We start from the raw sequence: 20,373 nt of genomic DNA on the forward strand, positions 1-20,373 counted from the left end.
CCCAGCATGGTGTCCATGGGCAGAGCCTGGCAGGGCCTGGTGGGAGAGCCCCAAGGGCGGGGTATCACCTCTGGCCCCTCACAAATGCAGCTGGGAAAGGGCTGCTTGAGAGGCACACCCCTCAGGCCAGGAAGACACCTGCCTCCAGGCCGTGCGGGTGCAGGGGGGAGCCCGGAGTCCTGTAGGCTAGGGGCTGGGAGGAGGGACACACTGCTGAGCCCCGCCTTCTGCCCAGCCAGCTCATACCCTCCTCATCTGCACAGAAGCACACTGTGAACTGTGTGCATACAATCACACACACAGCCTCACTCGGCAAACTACTGTGTACACACACACTCACACTGTGAGTCATATAAACACAACCATACACACTCACATAGAGAACTGTGCACACACACATACTCACACCTAAATCATATAACCAACCACACACACACAGTGAATCATATAAACACAACCATACACACTCATACCATGAATCATATAAACACAACCCCACACACTCACACCATGAATCATATCAACACAACCACATGCACATGCTCACACAGTAAACTGTGTGCGTACACACACATGCACACCACACAATGAATCATATAAACACAACCACACACACACTCACATAGAGAATTGTGTGCACACATACACGCACTCACACAGTGAACCATACACACACAACCACACACATGCTGACACAGAGAACTGTGCACATACACTCACACAGTGAATCATATAAACACAACCACACATACATGTTCACATAGAGGACTGTGCACACACACTCACACGGTGAATCATATTCACACAACCACACATACATGTTCACATAGAGGACTGTGCACACACACTCACACGGTGAATCATATTCACACAACCACACATACACTCACACAGCAAACCATGTGCACACAACCACACACACACACACACTCACACAGTGAACCCTATGCACACAGCTACACGGGGACTGCCCGATGCTCCCTCAGTGATGGCCCCTTCTCAGCACCCTCTCTGGACTGAAGGAGCTGTTTCCCCCGGCGGGGAGATGCAGTGGCACTGACGCCAGGCCACTTGGGCTGTTTTCCATGCAGGCACAGTGTCCCCTGCCCCACCCTCCCGGGCCCGGGTGCAGATGAGGCTCCTGCCACCGCCAGGACGCCATCACCGCTGTCTCCTCTGCTCAGTGTTCCGTGAATATCAGGCGGGCGCCGTGCAGGGGGAGGGCTGGGCGCTGAGAGCATGTGGTGGTGGGGGGGGGTCCCTGGGAAGGCGTGGGAGAGCAGGCGGCCTGGACGCCCAGATCCCACCCTTTCCAGTGCCACATGCTGGCTCCAGGCTGGGCCCGCCTCTCAGGGCCTCAGTTTCCTCCCATCACGCTGGGGGAGAGCGGCGCAAGCCCCTCAGGACAGGGGACCCGCCACCCTCCTCTCCTCACAGGCTGGCCACCTCCTCTGCACATCTGTGCCCTCTGCCATCCCCCAGCTGGCACCCCGCCCCGGCACGTGGCCGCCCCCACCTGCTGCAGGTAGAGCCCAGCGTTCTGCTCCGTCAGCAGAGGTGCACCGGGGAGCCTCCCGCCGCTCTATTTGGGGAAAGAGCTGAGGCTGGCACGCAGCTGTTCTCCTTCCCCTTCCCGGGAAGCTGCAAGGGCACGTCAAAGTGAAACGGAGAACGCAGCTCAGCCCACTCCTGCCTGGGCGCGGCGGACCCGCACAGACACCCCCCCCCCCCTCACTCTGCCACTGAAAAGACAGAGGACACCAGGGCAGGGGCTGGGAGGGGCGGAGATGGACCCCAGGAAAGGGCACCTCCCAGCCACCAGGGTGGGCTGTCTGCCAACAGGGATGGGGGGTGGGTGGTGGGTGGGAGGGGCCTGGCTGGAGGTGAGAGGAGGACAAGAGCCACCAGCACTCAGGAGCCAGGTGGGGGGGGGGAGGGGGAGAGGACACACACACACACACACACACACACACACACACCTTGCTGTGGGTCACAGAGCCGCCAGGATCGACCCCCGGCCGCCCGCCTCCTCTGCCCGTCTCCCGTGCCCAGAGCGGGTGTGGGGGTGGTCCCCTCCCCCCCCCGCACCCACGTAAACACCAGATCCATCTATTCTGTGCCTCTCCGGCATTTCCTTTTTTGCCTTCACCCTGCCTGTTTAATATTGCATTTGACATTCTCATTTTATAAATGGTAACAGAAGCAGAATGGATGGCTAAAATTAGCTTACGAGTGAGAAGGACTCTACACACAGGGGGGTGAGCACAGGCCCGGTTAATTCCACCCACCGCGCCCCCGCCCCCTCCCAGGGCTCCCCCACAGCTCTGGGGCCCTGGGAGGAAAGAACCGCCTGAGGGAAGGGCCAGGGGGTGCTACTGGGCACCCCACAGGGGTCGGGGGTCACTGGGGCACCCTGCAGACATAGCACCCCATTCTATCCGGGGATGGCAGGGGCTCTGGTGGTGGCCTGGTCAGCACTGCAGCCCTGAGCCCCACCCACAACTGTCTTCTTCTCTCTCCCTCTGGGGGTCCACCCCCTGGGCATGCTCAGATTTTGCCCTTAGAAGTGGACTTTCTGGAACTTTCTCTGAGGAGTCTACCAGCTCCCCTGGGGCCAAGATGCTGTTCCGTGGGAGCACCCCTGGCCCTGCACTCACCTGTCCTGGGCCGTCTTACCTTGTGATGAGACAGAGGCTCAGTAAGAGCAACCTACAGTGAGGACAGTAAGGGCAGCAATGATCCAAGAACTCCCGGCTCTGATGGCTGCGACCCGTCCCCAGCCCCAAGTCCCACCCTGCACCCTACCTCGAGGCTACTGCTGCCTCTCTCTGCCAGGCTAACACAGGGACCAGAGCCCAGGGGACAAGGGAAAGGCCCAAGGACACAGCGCAGCAATGAGGAGCTCTTTGTTCATGGTACCCTCTGCCAGGAAGGCCTCTTGGGTCAACTGACTCTTGTGCTAACCATTCTCAGACCCACCCTGCCAGGAGTGTCCCTAACGATGCAGGCGTGGAAACTCTGCAGGCTGTCACTGCAGCCCTTGCCCAGGCTATACCTCTGGTTGGTGAAAGGCTCAGAACTGAACCTGGGCCTGGGTGCCTCCTCAGCTCGTTCCCTCCCCTCCCCTCTCCCCTGTTCCTTTCCTCTCCCCTCCCCTCCTCTTCTCCTCTCCCCAGAGGGTAAGACTACACTCTACTTCCCAGTTCACGACCGGGCAACTGTCCTAAATCCACTCACTTTAAATAAGAAGTGGGGTCCTGCCAAGGAACCCCAGAACAATCCTCACACAACACTAATGGAGACTCTTCCTTACAATCAGCAGTCACATGAACCCCGACTTTCCTGGGCTGAGGTCCCCGCTGGGCAGTGAGGCATAAAGGGAAAAGCCCGAGGTTCGACCTCGAGGACTCCACAGTTCGAGCCCTGGGTCTGCCTGTCAGAGGGAGTGAGGGTAGAGCCCCCTCCCTTCACCAGTCTGAGCCCTGGCGTCAGTGACAGGACCCCCCACACCCCATCCCCATTAGCGCCTTCAGGCCACACCCATTGTCCCCAGTGAGCTGCAGGCCAGCTCCAGCCTCTGCCTGCATTTCTGTCTCCTTCTGCAGCTGCCCCTGCTGGGGCGGCTTCAGTCAGGGCATAGACATGGCCGGAAGCACTGTTAGCTGTGCTGGGGCTGGCAGGGTGGCAGAGAGGTCTCACATGGCCGCCTCGTGCCGAGGGTCACACATGCCTCCCTCTCCCACCCAGGAGAAGGCCCACACTCTGTCCGTCTAATGAACAAGGAGCAGCCCGGAGGAAAGCCACCGGACACCCTCTCTCCAGGTACACGGTCTGTCTCCGCCTGGGTGGAAGAAAAGTGGGGAACGGGAATGGAGACGGACAGCCCCGAGGGCCGGAGTGTGTCTGACCCCTGGCACCACATGGTCCCCCGAGCACCGAGCCAGGACGAGCTCCGAAGCGCTGCCAGGCAGGTGTGAGCCAATAACAACAAGAAAACGCTACTTGACTGTAGGTTCATGGCCCAGCTCAGACACCCTCCCCCACACGGTCCCTTTGGAGTGGACATGCTCTGCGGCTGGTCATTCCAAAGCGGTGACCCCCACCTCTCCAGGGCCAGCAGCAGCCTCAGGTGGAAGAAGGGGGGACACAGAGAAGACAAATTTCCAGGGATACAGAGATTTCTTTTCCTGCAAAGGGGGCAGCAGACCTGAGCCTCAGTTTCCCTGCAGGAACTGAGAGGAGAGTGAGCTCTTAGCCTGGTAGGCACCGCAGCCCCATCTCCAAGCTGGACACAGTGAAGGGACGCATGCAGGCCTGCTGTCCACCAGACACTGCCAGGATGGAGGCTGGCAAAAGTGACCACTGAGGCGGGTGCTGGAGGCAGCTTCCCGCGAAGTCCTGTCTCTCATGTTTTACACAGAATACGCAGGGATGCACAGAGTCGGGGGCAGTGCCAGCACTGGCCAGAGGGGCCTTGTGTCACTCCCCACGCTTATCTCCCTGGCACCATTTTAATGCCTGAGCTGACGCCGTCAACTGACGGCACACGCAAAGAAGCCGCATTCTCATTTCAGACGCGCAGGATGACTAGGAACAATATGAACAATATTATTTTAGTGCCCTGGGAAAAAATTAGCAAGTCAAATATTGAATCAGGCCTGTAGCACCACATGCTAAGCAGATTGCTTTGATCTTATCCACACTAAAAGCTCTATTATTGAATTTAAAGTCGGTGAACACATATCAGACCAATATACAATGCATAGCCGAGCCCATGCTTCGGGAGCAAGGAAGGTTCTGACTAAAAAGGAAGAAAATATCCAAGTTGCCACCACGACGCCAAAGACAAATCATGCCTCCCGCTTCTCTCGGGGCCAGAGGCTCCAACCAGAATGCTTTTGACTCTCAACGACCTGCTGAGGTCTCAGAAACTCACTGACTCCGATTTTTCTGGAACAAGAAAGGGAATTCACGCCCCCCACACTTGGGTCTGCGGGCCCTGGAGACCTCACACTTGCGGCAGGCAGTATGGTGCCCTCTGGTGGCCATTTCTCCAGGCGTCTGACACCCCCCCCCCCACTCCCCACCCCATAAATGCTGGGGGACCGGACCTCCCTTCCTTTTGAGGCCAGAAAGAGGAGCTTTATACACACCCAGGGGATGGACAGAAGCAGCTGATGGCGAGCATAAAATGATTTAGCCGATGGCAAGGGGGGAGAATGCTAATCATCCAGCGGGGTCCAAAGAAAGAAGCGATTTGGGCGATAAACTTGCAATCTAGCATCTCTCCCTCACAGAGGCAAGAGCCAAAACCAGCAAACTCATCTCCGAAGCCAAGAGGTTGGCAAACAAACAGCCCACAGGCCGAGTCCGGGCCCCTGCCCGCTTCTGTCCTGCCAAGATGGTGGTTTTTTTTCCCCAACATTTTGAAATGGCATCAGTAAGTAAATAAAAACATCTTTGCACAAGCCTTTGGGCCGTGGACTTGCCCGCACGGCTGACATGGGAGACGATTGTTTGGCTGTTTACAGACAGAGTCTGTCTGCTGGGGCCTGGGGCCCGGGACTTGCCGCTGTGTCCATGGTCCTGCAGGACGCCGGACACCAGGGGCTGTGGGGGGGCAGGCAGGCACCACGTTCCCGGGATCCTCCCCACTTACCATTTTATTATTGATCTCGTGGAAGTGGATCTCGCAGACTTTCTCTACCACATCTTCATTCTCAAATGTGACAAAGCCAAAGCCTAAAGAAAAGGGGTAAAAAAAAAAAAACATAGGAATGAGAAGAGGGGAGTATGCCTTGGGAACCCGGAGGTCTCAGGGACAGGGACAGTACTTCCCCACCTCCCAGCCCCCCAGCACACACTCTGCAGGTGGAGGAAATCACTTCTCATTTGTACTGCACACCCGCAAAAAGAAAAAAAAAGAAGGTCATGGTTTCACCCCCTCCCCACCCCACAGCACCTCCAAGTCACCCGGCGCGGTGTTGGCTCACATATGCCCAGAAGCAAGGGAGCAGTGGACACATCTGTTCTTTAGCAGGGCTGGGCCACTCGCTGTGGGGGGCTCCGGTACTCGCCTCCCCCACCCCACCCCCAAGCTGAGCTGGCCAGCCCTCGGGTCGGCCTCCAGACGGAGCCGGTTATTTGTCCTTTTCTTCCTGAATTACTTCCTCTAATACCTCATCAGGACATCCTGAGGCACGGAAGAAACTATTAAAAGTCCCAGGCCTCTGTTCCGTGCAGGCATCCTTTTTCTGCTGCTGCTTCAAAAGCGCTGCGGATTTGGGGCAGTTTAAGACTGTTTGATGCCTGCTGTCAGCCCGTCAGCCAGCCACTGTGTTTGCTCGGCTGGAGACCGGCTTTGCTAGACAAGCCATACTGACGGGTTTTGGCAGCCGACCACTGCTCAGCATCCGAGTTCCTCCCGCCCCGCTCCTGCCCATCTCTCTCCTCCTGGCACACCCCCAGCCAGGGGTGCCAGCCGGCAGCCCCAGCTGTGCACCCACCTTGCCGCCTTCCCGCACAGACCCTCCTCCAGGACGGCTTCCCCCACTCACCCACCCACCCATGGCGGAAGAGGCAGCTGAGGACAGAAGAGGCAGGAGGCCAGATTACAGACCCGTGTCTGTTTGTGGGGAGCGTCCCCTCCTCCCTGTTGTTAATTCTGTCATGAGGCAGGACACGCAGAGGCCGCTGCCTCTTTGATGAACGCCCGTCTTGCAGACCACCCTTCCGGAGTCCAGCTCTGAGTGGGATGAGCACACAGTGCCCTTCCAGAGGACCAGGGGCTCCAGCCAGAGTGTGGGGCTCTGTAGGAGTCCCCCCCAGGCAGCTCAGCCACCCCCCACCTTCCCTCTAGGTCCTCAGGGGCGCACTCAGACTCTGCACAGCACAGAAGGGCCCGTTTCTGCTCGAAAAGGCATGAGACAGGTCCCCTCTGCAGTCAAGCAGGGCTACCCTCTCTTAGAGCGACCTCCACTCCTGGCCTGAGGGGTCTGTGAGGGCCCCCCTGGCCCCCAGTCTGAGCCTCAACCTAGGCAACATGCCGATTTTGGAAGCAGCCTGAGAGGGGGTGGGATGGGGAAAAGTGGGGGCTCTTAGGGAGGAGCCTTTCTGCTAGCCAGGATGAGAGGAACGGATGAGGTGGCAAGAGCTATCACCGTGACCTTGGGACATGACCCTAGTTGGACAGGTGATGGCCCGCCAGGAGAGGTCAGGAAGAGATCCCGCAGGCTTTAGGGGCTCTGCACCCAGTGGCAGGAGCTTTGCCAAAAGAGTGGAGAGACCAGGGGTGGGAGGTGCCGGCCAGGCTGGTGGTGTTACAGTGGCCAGAGGAGGGACTGGGGGGATGTAGCCACGAGCCAAGGGGCCAGAACCAGGGTGGGAGCAGAAGCCAGGTTATGCCCTGGACGCAAGGCCCAGCTCCGCCCTCCTACCAACCCCAGCACTGGACACGGCTGTGTCCACGGCAGCAAGAGAAACGATTTCTATTTTTTTTTTCCTTCTTTTTGGGTCACACCTGGCGATGCACAGGGGTTACTCCTGGCTCTGCACTCACGAGTTACTCCTGGTGGTGCTCAGGGAACCATACGGGATGCTGGGAATTGAACCCGAGTCTGCCGCGTGCAAGGCAAACACCCTACCCACTGTGCTATCTCTCCAGCCCCAAGAGAAATGATTTCTGCTGCTGGTCACTCTCCAGTTTCGGTTACGGCAGCCGTGAGGAGTGGGGTTTCCAGCCCCGAGCCCTGCGGGGGGCAGGTCCCACCCCATCTCCTCTGTCCACCTGGCCTGTGCTCTGGAAAGAGGTGGGCAAGGGTGGGGGGATGAGCAAAGCCACCTTAGCCATGGGCAAAGGCTGTGGAGTCGCTGACCACCAGGGCCAGAGCAGAGTGAGGGGTGGGGAGGTTGGGAGGAGCATCACTGCGGGGAGGGGCTGGGCCCAGAGAAGCTGCTTTCCCATTGCACTCCCACCCCATCCCCCGCCTGGGGCTGGCGCCCTCCTCACTGTCTGCCCACCAGATCCAACACCTCGGACCCAGGACTCGACCACTGTACTGGCTCCGAGGAGTGGGGTGGGCAGAGAAGCACAGGCTCAGTGTAGCTGATCCCCTTGCCGGCCCCAGCCTCGTTCCCGCAGAGCTCCAGCTCCACGGATCACGAAGATGATTTTCCTGACGAGAAACAAGAGAGCCTGGGATCTCAGGGCCTGCCCGCACCTCCAACGCCTAATAATTCCGCGATGTCAAGACTCATTTGTGGCATTTTAAAGATCTATATCATTCCTGCCTCCCTGTCTGTTGGGCCCAAATTGAGAAAACAAACTTGATTATGTCTAAAATATTTATTTATTCCATTCAGAGAAAGCAAAGAAGCCATAAAACACTTAATTACCAATAAATGTTATTCCTTAAGGTATCATCATTTTTAGCTCTCAAGTGCACGCGAGTTCACAAGGAGCCTATGACTCGGTGGTGAGGACCCCCCTCCCCCCTTCCTGCCCCCAAGTACACCTGAGGCAGGAAAGGCAGAATCACCAGCCAAATGAGGGACCACAAGTCCTTTCAGGGTATGGACATCTTTTTATAAGGGGCCGAGTGACAGGATAGCACTGGGGCATTTGCCTTGCACCTGGCCACCTGGGTTCAGTTCCTGGCACTACATAGGGTCCCCTGAGCACCACCAGGAGTGATCCCTGAGCAGAGAGTCAGGAGTGATCCCTGAGTGTAGAGTCAGGAGTGAACCCTGAGCATACATGCAGAGCTGGGCATGGTCCAAGAGCAAAATAATAATAATAATAATTTTTATTTTCCCAATTGAGTCAAATATCCAAGCCATAAAATGTACCAACTTGGGCCAGGGTGACACTTGGGGGTAAGCTGCTTGCCTTGCATGTGGTTGAGGCAGGCTCTACCTCTGCCCCCTATATACGGTTCCCCGAGCTCTGTTAGGAGTGAGCCCTGAGCATAATAAAGTGAGAAATGGTCCCTGAGCACCACTGGGTGTGCTTCTTCCCAAATGGACCACTTGAACTTTTTAAACTCTGGGCCATATTGGTGGCACTTGGGTCTTCCCACTACCCAGGCTCTGCCCTCCAGGTTCCCTCCTGGCGGGGCTCGGGGGACCGACCATATGCAGTGCCTGGAATTAAACTGGATCAGCTGCAGCAAGCCAAGTGCCTCGCCCTTCTCCTACCCCACCTGACTGGCAGCGGGAGACGGAGGCAGTGATGGAAGCATCCTGGGCCAGCATGCTGCGGTGTTGTTGGGGCCCTGGGCTCTCCTGGCCTGCCCACTCCCCTGTAACTAGGCTTGTTAACTCAGGCCTGCAGTGGTCCTCCTGACGACCACCAATCGCTTGCCTGTGCCTGGGCTGTCTGTCAAATCACGGGGCACAGGAGACAAGTTTGCCAGAGGCATCACCTGCCATTCTGCAAAAGGACCCTCTCCTGGTTGTGCATGGAAGGCAACCCCCAACGCCCCCCCTCCCCCATTAACTGCACCCACGCTACTTGGGGGGCTCCCGGGGTCAGTGAAAGCAGGACAAACAAGGTGGTAGGAAGGTGAACCCCCCCCCAAAGGGATCATAAAACAGACACAAATGGGGTAGCAGCTGACAGGAGCCTTGAAAAGTGAAAGTGCTTCTCCTGAATGGGGCTATTATTGGAAAGTAACAGGTAAGCGCTATTTAAGAGATAAGCAACTGTGCAACAGTCAAACCTTTCCCTCCTCTTCTATTCAAATGCACGAAACTGAATATTCAACTGCATAATACAAAGGTACAAAACACATACACACGCGCACGCACACGCACACGCACACATGCACGCCCCACTCACGAGAGAACAGACATCTGAAAACAAGACACCTCCAAATGAAAGCAGCTCGCTCGCAGGCAGCCTCGGAGGAGCAGCCAACAGTTAACTTGCAAAGAAAAAGCTTTCTAGGTCAGCCGGGGAACCAGGGAAGAGGCTCCTCATCGCCTTAAAAATAATTTTCTTCCCTTGTCATATAGGTCAACGGACACAGACAAGCAATTGGTGGTGCCTAAGGCATCACCCTGCAGGCCAGAGTGAGCAGGCCTGGCTCCAGGGGCGGGGCGGGGTGGCGGAAGGCCAGGAAGAGCCCAGAGCCCCCCCAGACACGGCAGGCGAGCCCACCCAGGGTGCCTCCAACCCTCCCATTGCCAGCCCCATGCTGGACAGTACCCACCAGCCAGCGGTTCGGATCCGCATTCAGAGGGCGGTGACATCACTTCGGTTTCGCATCACTCCCCCACCTCATTCTCCTGGGCCCCAAGGCACAGCTCTGGGTGGGCTGGCGGGAGGACTGCAGGGTCACGGGTGGCCGTGGAGCAAGACAGGCTGCACCCAGGAGCCCAGGCAGGCTCCTCTCCCTGCGTCTCCGGAGACTATCACCAGGGCTTCCGAGACTCAAGCGAAGTGCTCACAGACGGACGGATGGTCCCAAGACACACACACACAAGGTGGGAGACTGGGCCGGGGGTGGGTGGGGGGCATCCCCCCAGGGTCTCGACTTGGTGGTGTGTCTGTTGGAGGGGAACCACCCTGGCAGGCCCCCCACCCCTAACTCAGAACATTCAGGGTCACCTGGGCCTGGCTGTGGGGAGCAGGGTCTCACGAGGGTACTCAGAGGCAAATGGGGTGCCCCAGAGTAGTGTCCCCCCAAGATGGAACTGTTCTGTTCTCGGGAAAACAGCTGGTCCTTCCTGTGACAATGCTCCCCGTAATACCCAGGGCCCAGGCGGGGCCCGAGGGAGTGAGCACTCCAGGCAGCAGGCTAGAAATGCAGCAGATGTCTGCATGCACCCCCAAACAGTATGTGCTTTGGGGAGAGTAGGACACCACTGCCCCCCTCCCTCACCACTATACCGAGTCCTTCTACCGCCAGGGTCCCAGGAGCCACCCACAGGCCAAACAGCTCTTACTCTTTCCTTCCGCTTTGGACCCACACCCAGCTGCTCCCCGCTCTGCTAGGGGGACCAAACCTGGGCCTCCTAGTGCAGAGCCCATGCTCCACAACATCTTAAAAACAAACAAACAAACAAACAAACCCAAACCAGAAGGCTCGGTGACCTTAGTTCAATTCCTAGCACCCCTATGGTCCTTTGAGGTGTGCCAGGAGAGATCCCTGAGCACAGAGCCAGGAATATGGCTCCAATACCAAAACCAAAGAAAAAAAAAAAAAGGGTTCCTAACTTAATCTTGGTACTTTAGTTTTATAGTACTATACCAAGTTTTCTCAAAGAGTTCAAATCACTTTAACATGAGACCTCAGTGAAAGAAATCTGCAGCTGTTTCAAGAAGCTGGTGGGTTTTTTTCCCTCTCTCAAGTAAAATAACATCCTTAACTGGTACCATTAAATATTCTAAGAGGTGAATGTAAAGTGCCTTAAGGTATAGGATTTCTTGTTCTGTTTTTCCAATGACAATAAACTTTTAAATAGGAAAAAAACCAAACAGAAGGCTGGGGTGGGAGAGAGAGTACAGATGTGGATGCTCATTTTACACGTGGCTGACCCCGGTTCCATCCCCAGCACCTCCCAGTCCCCAGAGCATGGGGGGAAGCAGCCCCCAAGCACTGCTGGCTGTAGCCCAGCTCCCCCCACAAAGACACTTCCGGAGGCTGGAGCCTTAGGGGTGCCACTCTGTCAGCCTGAGGCCTTGACACTGACCCCCAGCATGGCTGGGGCCCCAGCATCATCCGAGCCGCACATAACCACAGGACCCCGCCAGCTGTCAGAGTGTGGCTGGGAGTGGCCCTGGGCTCTCTGTGTGATGGAGAAGGCCCACCCACCCCGGGGAGAGCCAAGGAGACGTGGACAGTCCATTCAGGAGCAGCCATCCATGCCCCCAGCTATTTCTCACGCCTCCCCAGGGCAGGGACGAACACCGACTCTCAGCCCTGGACACAGACGTCCACACTGGGACCCCACCTTGTCCTGTGGGTCCCACCAAGAACCCCACCTGCTGGGCAGCAGGCCCTCACCCAAAGGACCCACAGACAGACCAGGGTGGGTTCCTGAGTCTGAGCACTGAGAGTGAGGGTGGCTGAGGGAGAATGAGGCTCTCTGGGCCACAATGCCCAGGGGGACCCCCACAGACAGGATGACCAGAGAGTCTCCGGAGCCAGCGCCAGCCGGGGGGCGGGCCCAGACCCCCTGTCCCAGACCCCAGGCACACATACCAACTCAAGATGAGCCGGACGCCTGGCACAGTCAACTGGCTCCCAGACCAGTGGCTGCAGGGAAGGACGCACAGGGCGGCCATGGCCCAATCCAGAACAAAGAACCAGACCTGGACGCGGCCGCCCCACGATGGCCACAGCCCGTGACCCAGACAGGCAGGCAGGAGGAAGGTGGCGGCAGAGGCACCAGAACCAACCTGCACGGGCCTGCGCCCCCTTTCCGTCCCGTGTCCAGCTCCCTGGCCAGGGGGGCCCTCCCTGAGCCAGCCCCTCCTCCCTGCCATGCGCCCCCCCCCCCATGTGGCCCCCAAGGTCCCTCCCCGAGGCATCGCTCATGCACCTGCCGCCTCGTTTACACCAGGAGCCTGGCAGCTGGCTGCCGTAAATGATAATAAAATGCCTTTCCCCAAAATGAAGGAATGTGACCAGACACGCCAGACATCATGATATTAAAGCCGTGTCAATTAATTTCTCCCCCTGCTTGATAAACGAGCCCCATTCCAGCTCTTAATAATGAGGAGAGAAACAAGAAAAGTTGACACTTAGTTTAATTTATTTTCTCAACTTGCCTGGTCATATTTCTCCGCGGCCGTGCGGAGCCGGCCAGGGCTGCGGGGAATTACAAGTTGCCGGGCGCACAGGCGAGGCTGGGGCGTCCCCAGCCCCACACTCCACGTCAGTGGGAGGGGGAGCTAGCACCTGCGCCTCGCCACCCAGCCACGAGGGAGCAGGGAGGGGGTCCTGGGGACCGGGGAGGAGGGGGCACCAGCTCAGGTGTGCAGGGAATCTGATGCCAGCCACAGCCCCCTCTCAGGTTGCCCAGGGAGTGCAGAGGAACAGCAGGAAACCCAATCCCCAAAATTAACAGGAAGCCGCATCTGCCGGCGGGCAGCCAATTTCTCATCTTGGAAAAGGTGCTTTTCTTTCCCTTTTCAGCCTGACGACAACGACGAGGCGCACGCCAACCCCTGACCTTGAGACGGGAGCACTCACCCTCCAATGGTCAGCACCCGCTGCTGTTGTTATGAGTCCTTCCTCCCCCAGCAGGCTCCTGGGGCCGCAGGACTGGCCATGGATACCCCCCTGCGTGGTCCCCGAAGGAGAGTTTCATTGGCAGCATGGAGGAAGGGCTCGTGGAGAGATGCAGAGCCCTGTGCCCTGCCCGGTCCCACAGGTGTGACTCTGCACCTGGCTGAGCCACACCTGAGAGGTGCTCGGGGGTGACTCCTGGCTCTGCTTAAAGGATCATGTGTGATGCCAAGGGTCCACTCACGGGTGGACTAACACACAAGGCAGTCAAGTGCCTAACTCTTGTAGGATCTCTCTGACCCTCAGAATCTGCATTTTAACCAGCTCTCAGAGGGTGGAGTGGGGGGAGGGCTCTGATGCCCCCCCAAGTCTGACTTGGCTCAGTCAGACTCAGGGTTTCCCCACTCAGGGTTAGCCGAGACAGGAGACCATTTGGTCCAAAGAATCCAGTACTTTGCAGGGCAAAGGGAATCTCCCGACGCTCCTCTTGTCAGAGCGAGTAAACAACAAGGGCTGTATTATTCATAACAAGCAATACAAAAGAGAGCATGGGGGAGACTGTCTGCCATAGAGGCAGGTGGAGGGGTGGGATGGGGGGATACTGGGGACCTTGGTGGTGGAAGGTGTGCATTGGTGGAGGGATGGGTGTTCGATCATTGTATAACTGAAACTCAAACAGGAACGCTTTGTAACTGTATCTCACAGTGATAATAATAATAATAATAACAACAACAACAGGAGCTGGAGCAATAGCACACCAGGTAGGGCATTTGCCTTGCATATGGCCAACCTGGGTTCACTTCCCAGCATCCCATATGGTCGCCCAAGCACCGCCAGAAGTAATTCTTGAGTGCAGAGCCAGGAGTAACCCCTGTGCATCGCTGGGTGTGACCCAAAAAGCAAGAAAAAAACCCCAAAATAATAAAAACAATAAAATTAACATTCTGAATTAAAAAAAAACAGAGCTGTACAAGTGTCTCTGATCAAAGCTGGCCTCCCCCCGCCCCCGCCACTGGACAGCCCCCAGCCCAGGAAGTGGGTACGGGGGTGCCGTGTAGAGATGCAACATCTCCCTCCCAGGCTGAGGAAAGGACAGAAAATTTGTTCATACTAAAGTGTAAACCACGCTACCCTTGCTTCCGCTCCAGGGGGTCCTGGAGAGGTGGTGAGGGGTGGGGTGTATGTCTACTAACCAAATCCTCAAGCAAGAGTGATTTAGCCCACGGCGGGACTCACAGCAGGCACCCCGGGCAGAGGTGCCCATGGGGGCTGGAGAGGTGCCAGTGAGGTTGTGAGTGCTGGGGGAGGAAGAGGAAGGGAGGAGGGCGGGAGGTGGGGAAGTTTCTGGGTGGGAAGGGAGAGAGAGCGAGATCCTGGCAGGAGGGCGGGCGGCGGAGGGAGTCCAAGCCCTCCAACCATCCCCAAACCATTTTTCTAAGCGAGAAATCTGCCATGAATACTGATAGCATGATTTGAAAGGGCCTGCGGCTTCAGGGCCAGGGCACCTCATCCCGGCCTCTTGATAACCGCAGGGGAAAGAGCACCTGTGCTCCGGCCAGCCCCCACCCTGCGCCCACCTCATTTCATTCCGCAGCGCTCCAGAGCACTGATTCTGTGAATGACACTTGTCAGGGCAGCAGATTAGTTTACAAACCTATTTTTTGTGTGTGTGTGTGTGCGTGGTGTTCCATCTTGGTCGGGAAAATAGTCAGTTCTTGGCGAGAGAGACACATATTACTGCTGTTAAGTGCCAATATAAACTCTGGGACGCAGTGGTAAATTCACCAAATTAAATCGCTAGACAACTGGCTCGGATCAGGACCCCGCGAAGGTGCCAGGGCTGCGGCGCGCGCCCAGCGGGGCGGAGGCGGCCGAGGTCGTGCGTGCAGCTGGAGCAAGGGCACGGGCGTGCGGCAACTCGGCCGTGGCCTTCCTGGCTCCCAAACAGCCCGTCTTTCCGAGCCGGGGTCGGGGAGCGGATAGAACACGGGTGGGAAGCTCATTCCCGCCCCATGAAGGTGGGCATTTGGGTTGGTGCCGACAGACTCTGTGGATCCAAAACCCTCTCGAAGGCCCCCCTGACCCCGTCCCCCCCTAGCCATACAATCTACACTGGCGCAGTAGAGAACAGCTTCTTGGGGCTATGGGCTGGGGGTGCTGCCACATCTGAGGCGCCCCCCACCCCACCCCAGGCACGATGCAGAGGAGGAGGCACTCTGGGCTCTGGCCTGTAGGGGGCTGTTCTCAACATCTGGAGGGCAGATCTTCGGGAGAGAAGCACACCCCAGAGGCCCAGCTGGATGAGGGGAGGGGCCCGGGGACTCCTCAGCTCAGACAAGGGCACAGGTGAAGAGACCGAAGGAGGGGTGAAGGGGCACAGTCCAGAGGCTCCTTCCTTCCTCAGAGTGTGCTCCCCCCACCACCACCCCAGGAACTGCAGCACCAGACCCAGATTTGCTGGGAAAAATGCCAGGTGCCACTCCCTCCTCCCAACCGCCTCCCCACTCAACTAGAATCTGCATTTTAACACCTTCCTCTAGGACATTTATGCAAATTAAAATGTAAAGAGCACTGGTCTGGAAGAGCAGATTGGACATCAGAATAGCTTAGGAAAAAACATGTGGAAATACCAATGCCCAGACCACACCTCCCCTCGACCCACCTGGGGTCTGGAGCAAGCAGCCAGCATTGGGATCTGGAACTTCTGAGTGACTCAGACACATACAGGGGGCGCGTACAGTGAAGATGAAGCCCACTGGAGAAGGGTGAGGTGCCTGCTTGGCACACACTCCTCCCTGTCCGACCCCCGGTACAGCTCTTCCACCAAACTCAGCCAGAAGTAGCCCCTTAGCCCTACCCCCCTCGAAAGCCCCTCCAGGAAACAAAGTGCAGTTGGGATCAGGAGACATTGTGGGGGGGCTCGGGGGAAGGCAGGTCAAATACCCAATTTGTATTTTTCATCCAAACATGCTATCGGCCCTGTGTACATGTCACATGTATGCTGGGATAGGCCAAGCCCCGTTTCTTGGTCTGAGACCCATGTGAGATGACAGATGTGAGAGGAAGGAGCAAATGCTACATGTGTGGGCAAGCATGTGTGTGTGTGTGTGTGTGTGTGTGTGTGTATGTGTGTGTATGTGTTTGCGTGTGTTCAGAAACGCCTCATTTACCACCTGCTAACAGCTTTGCTGGTGTAGGGGTGACCAGTGAGTATCCACTGGCTCACAGTAATGGAACTCCAGAAAATGAGCAGTGAAGACGAAGCCCACTGGAGAAAACCCCAGGCATCAGCAGAGCCGCCGCTGTCAGAGACTGGCCAGCTGCCCCCTCTCCACTCAGCACACTCTCTGCAGACGCGCCTGCTGACAGTTCTGATCAGCCGGGACAGGCAGGAGCCAGGGGAGAGAAAACCCCTTTCAACAGCTACCAGCACGGCAGAGAAAGCACTGGGAGAATAAATGCTTTGGAAAACATCTCTGTTCTGTGGTTTTGCCGTTAACAACCTCTATGACTGGGCCAAATACAAAGCTCTAGTATCTGCCTGCCTTTAAAACATGACCACAGAACCGTCAGAACGAGAGAGAGAGAGAGAGAGAGAGAGAGCGCATTTCAGTGGAGTTTTCTGAGCCCATTTGTTAAATATATAAAAATTCAACACTTGATTAATTTGCATGAAAAACTGATTGACATCGGGGAAGATGGAAATTTACAAGCTGAATTTCAACAAAATCCTTTGCATAATTGGAGGATGGGATTGAAAAATTAGTATCATGATTTAGTCAGCACGGCGAATGTGCTTCTTCCGCTGGGATCTGTATATCTTGTGAGGTATATTTTTCAGTTATGACAGGCGTTTAAACCAAGTTTCAAAATAAATTAAATGTAGAGCCCAACCTTTTAGATTTGGATCACAAAGTGTTAAATCAAGGAGAGAGGGAAAGAGAGAGAGGGGAGAGAGTGAGAGCGAGAGGAGAGAGTGAGAGCAAGAGACACACACAGAGAAAGAGAGAGAGAGAGAGAGAGAGAGAGAGAGAGAGAGAGAGAGAGAGAGAGAGCACAAGTGTGTTTAGCATCCAGAAAGAGAGCTCAATGGCTAAGAGATCACAGGCTTGGCACGTAGGAGGCGTAGGAGGCCTGGGTTCAATCCCCAGCATCACAGGGGTTCCCCAACCACTGCTGGGAGTGACCCCAAATACCCCTACCAGAGCACATCCGATCATATTGCTCTAAAATTATTTTAATAAACAAAATTCTAAATGAGGCTTATTTAAAACGCATTTATATCTCACTCTATAAAAAATACATAGTGTACACATAGAAATAAAAATAGAAAACTGGGGCTGGAGAGATAGCACAGCGGGTAGGGCGTTTGCCTTGCATGCGGCCGACCTGGGTTCGATTCCCAGCATTCCATATGGTCCCCTCAGCACCGCCAGGAGTAAATCCTGAGTGCAGAGCCAGGAGTAACCCCTGTATATCGCCGGGTGTGACCCCAAAATAAAAAAAAAGAAAATAAAGAAAATTAAGATAGATAAGGAGAGCATGCAAATTTTTTTCCTACACAGTAACAAATGCTGGAGCCTCCGGCTCTGGCCAAGGAAGGAATGGGGAGAGCAGGGGTCGGGGCCTGAAGTCAGGGTGGGTGGAGACACCTCTGGTCCCCAAGGGTGCACCGCCCCCCCAACCCCAAGGAGAAGCCTTGGATTCAAAATTCCAGGAAGCCAAGAGCCAGTTGTGTGCAGGCCCTCCAGCTCAGCGCGAGGGAGTGTGTGTGGGGGTCACCCTTCACACAGATGGCCCCGCTCCCCAACACCCTAGCAGCCCCCATTCCCGAACTCTTCTCAATCCATCCTTCATAGCATCACATCTTCATTAAAGTTTCATTCTATTAGCATTCGGAATCCAAACCACTAAGTACATAATTGCTAAAGCACGTGTTAAGTGACGACTTAGGAAATGCCGGTTTTATCATATTGTTAATTAACAGAGAGTGGGATTAATGCATTCACAGATCATTAGGAGCCTTCAGTTCAGCCTCGGCAGCTCTTGGGCGATTGGTGGGTGGCGGTCCGCAGGCAGCCCTAGGAACACCCGGGCTCCAAGGGTCCCGTGGCAAACCCTGCAGGTTCTAAGAGCAGATTCTGGCTGAAATGCAAGAGGCAGGGCGGGACTCCAGTCTGTGGCTACAGCTCTGAGTTGGGATGTCGCTCTAGGTGACTGTACCCTGAAGCGCCTGGTGGGAGGGTTTGAGGAGGGGAGTGGAAGGGTGAGAGCAACGTGGGCAGGAGAAGGAGCCCAGTGAGGCTGCGGGGGCCCCTGGGAACTCTGAGTAGGAAGTGAGGAATGTGTCCGATATCTGGGCTGTGGGGTCAGCCTTGCATCCTGATTCCAACCTCTATCTGTGAAGGGGTGGGGGGCAATGTTGACCCACAGACCCAGCATTAGGGTTCGGGCTGTACCTGCTGTTCCGGCCTGGCTCCCAGCATGTCTGAGATTCTTCTAGAAGCCTGTGTCCCCAACATTACATGGCACGAGTGGGCCTCCAGCAAAGGCTTAACTGGCACTGCTGCCTCCGGGAGGATGGGCCAGGGGGAATCTGGATTCCTCGGCACCTACACTTATCCCAGGCAGAAAGTGGTCCTGTTCTTCCCTGCGGAGCCTGTGCCCTGGGAACCAGAGAGTGTCCAGGCAAGAAATGGACTGACCAGTCATCTTCTTTTCTCCTATGTCTCTGCTCTGGTCTGTGCCTGGTGGCGGCCTCGCTCCCTGTAGGATAACATTGGCTTGTCCTTTCTCCCTGGCCATGGGGAGCTTAGGTTTATTGGGTTACACCCATCACAGTGCTCCCAAGGCACTCCCATCCCTCTTATCTTTATCCCCTTCTCTGGCTCTCTTCCCCAACCAGTTAATCACCATTTTCCCCTAAGCAGTACCTGTGACTTGTAAAGTAAAATTCCTCAGGAATCTCTGGATTTGTATTTGTAAGTGAAATGTTGCTTTTCTTCTTCCCTTCTGTCCTTCTGCATAGTTTATTACTTTAGAGCAATGTCCTTTTTTGTATAGACACAGGAAGGCAGCTAATGCTCTGCTTTTGTAACTTGTGAGTTAACTGACTCTGAATAATATTCTCTCCTTGGCATCTGTTTTCTCGACTTAAGCCTCAGTTGCCCTTAGTTCCTAGCACACCAAAAGCAGGTTGCCGATGAGGGACTGGACGGACCCAGGGCAAGCTGTGAGCTACCCTGGCATCGAAAAGGGCAGGCCAACCACCATAATACTTAAATATAAGTTAAGAGCACGGTCATGGACAAATTCTGTCACGATCCAAAGAGTAACAATCGGATTAGGACCCTGCTAGGGTAGGAACAACTAATGTGGCCTGAGCACTGTAGTCTGGGGTCTATAGTGAGATGACCCCAGGAGAGCAACCCTATAAGCTTAATGTATCTCTTACTTACTGTGTCCATACAAAATGACTAATATTCAGAGGTAGAATTAAGATGAATGTTTAAATGGTTATTGGACTAAGGAAAGGAAAAACACACCCCCTAGGTGTTATTTCCGCCTTTGAGCTGGTCTCCTAGCTGCAGGAGATCTTTGTCTTATCAGAAGGAAGAACTTTCATACGTTGATTGTGCTACCTGATGAGGGCAGTCGGTGAGGTGAGACGGAGGAGCTCGCAGAGACTAGCATGGGGGACAGAAGGAGATGGGAATGAGGGGCAGTGTGAGACTGGGATGAGGCGCTTGGTGAGGCTGGAACAGGCACGTGGGGAGAATGGAATAAATGGTAACTGATCACCAACCAGCCTGGGGGCCCTGTTCCTTCCTTCACGCATCCGTTGGAGGCGGCTATAGGCCAGGGTAGGAAAGTGGCTCATGGCCACTGAACACATGTGGTGGGTGAGAGAGACCATGCCACCATCGCCCACCACCACCTTCACCTATTTATCTTGTGGTTACACAGCTCCCAACCAACTTGCTGGGCCACAGGAGACCAGGGTAGAGCAAGGGCTCATGCAGGCAAGACCACACCTGCGGTTTGCTTCAAGTCCCAGGGCCAGAAGGCAGAGGTCAGGGGAAGCACCCCACCCCGCACCAGGTCAGAAGTAGGGAAACAGGTCCTGCCGTGAGCTATG

At 55.9% G+C, this 20,373-nt stretch overlaps 1 protein-coding gene across 5 annotated transcripts in view; it reads right to left on the minus strand.

The window, feature by feature from the left end:
• The window catches only part of MSI2 (musashi RNA binding protein 2), a 347,468-nt gene that overhangs the window by 51,443 nt on the left and 275,652 nt on the right, over positions 1–20,373 (minus strand). For all 5 annotated transcript variants that reach the window (XR_008794219.1, XM_056126743.1, XM_056126745.1 and 2 more), the window contains exon 8: positions 5,660–5,742. Coding sequence is in view for 4 of the 5 variants with exons in the window: in XM_056126743.1 (XP_055982718.1) it covers positions 5,660–5,742 (83 nt within the window). In the remaining variant the exon portion in view is untranslated. The remainder of the gene's footprint in view (positions 1–5,659; positions 5,743–20,373) is intronic.

This window comes from Sorex fumeus, unplaced genomic scaffold (assembly GCF_029834395.1).
Source record: "Sorex fumeus unplaced genomic scaffold, SorFum_2.1 ptg000063l, whole genome shotgun sequence".
Lineage (NCBI taxonomy): Eukaryota > Metazoa > Chordata > Mammalia > Eulipotyphla > Soricidae > Sorex > Sorex fumeus.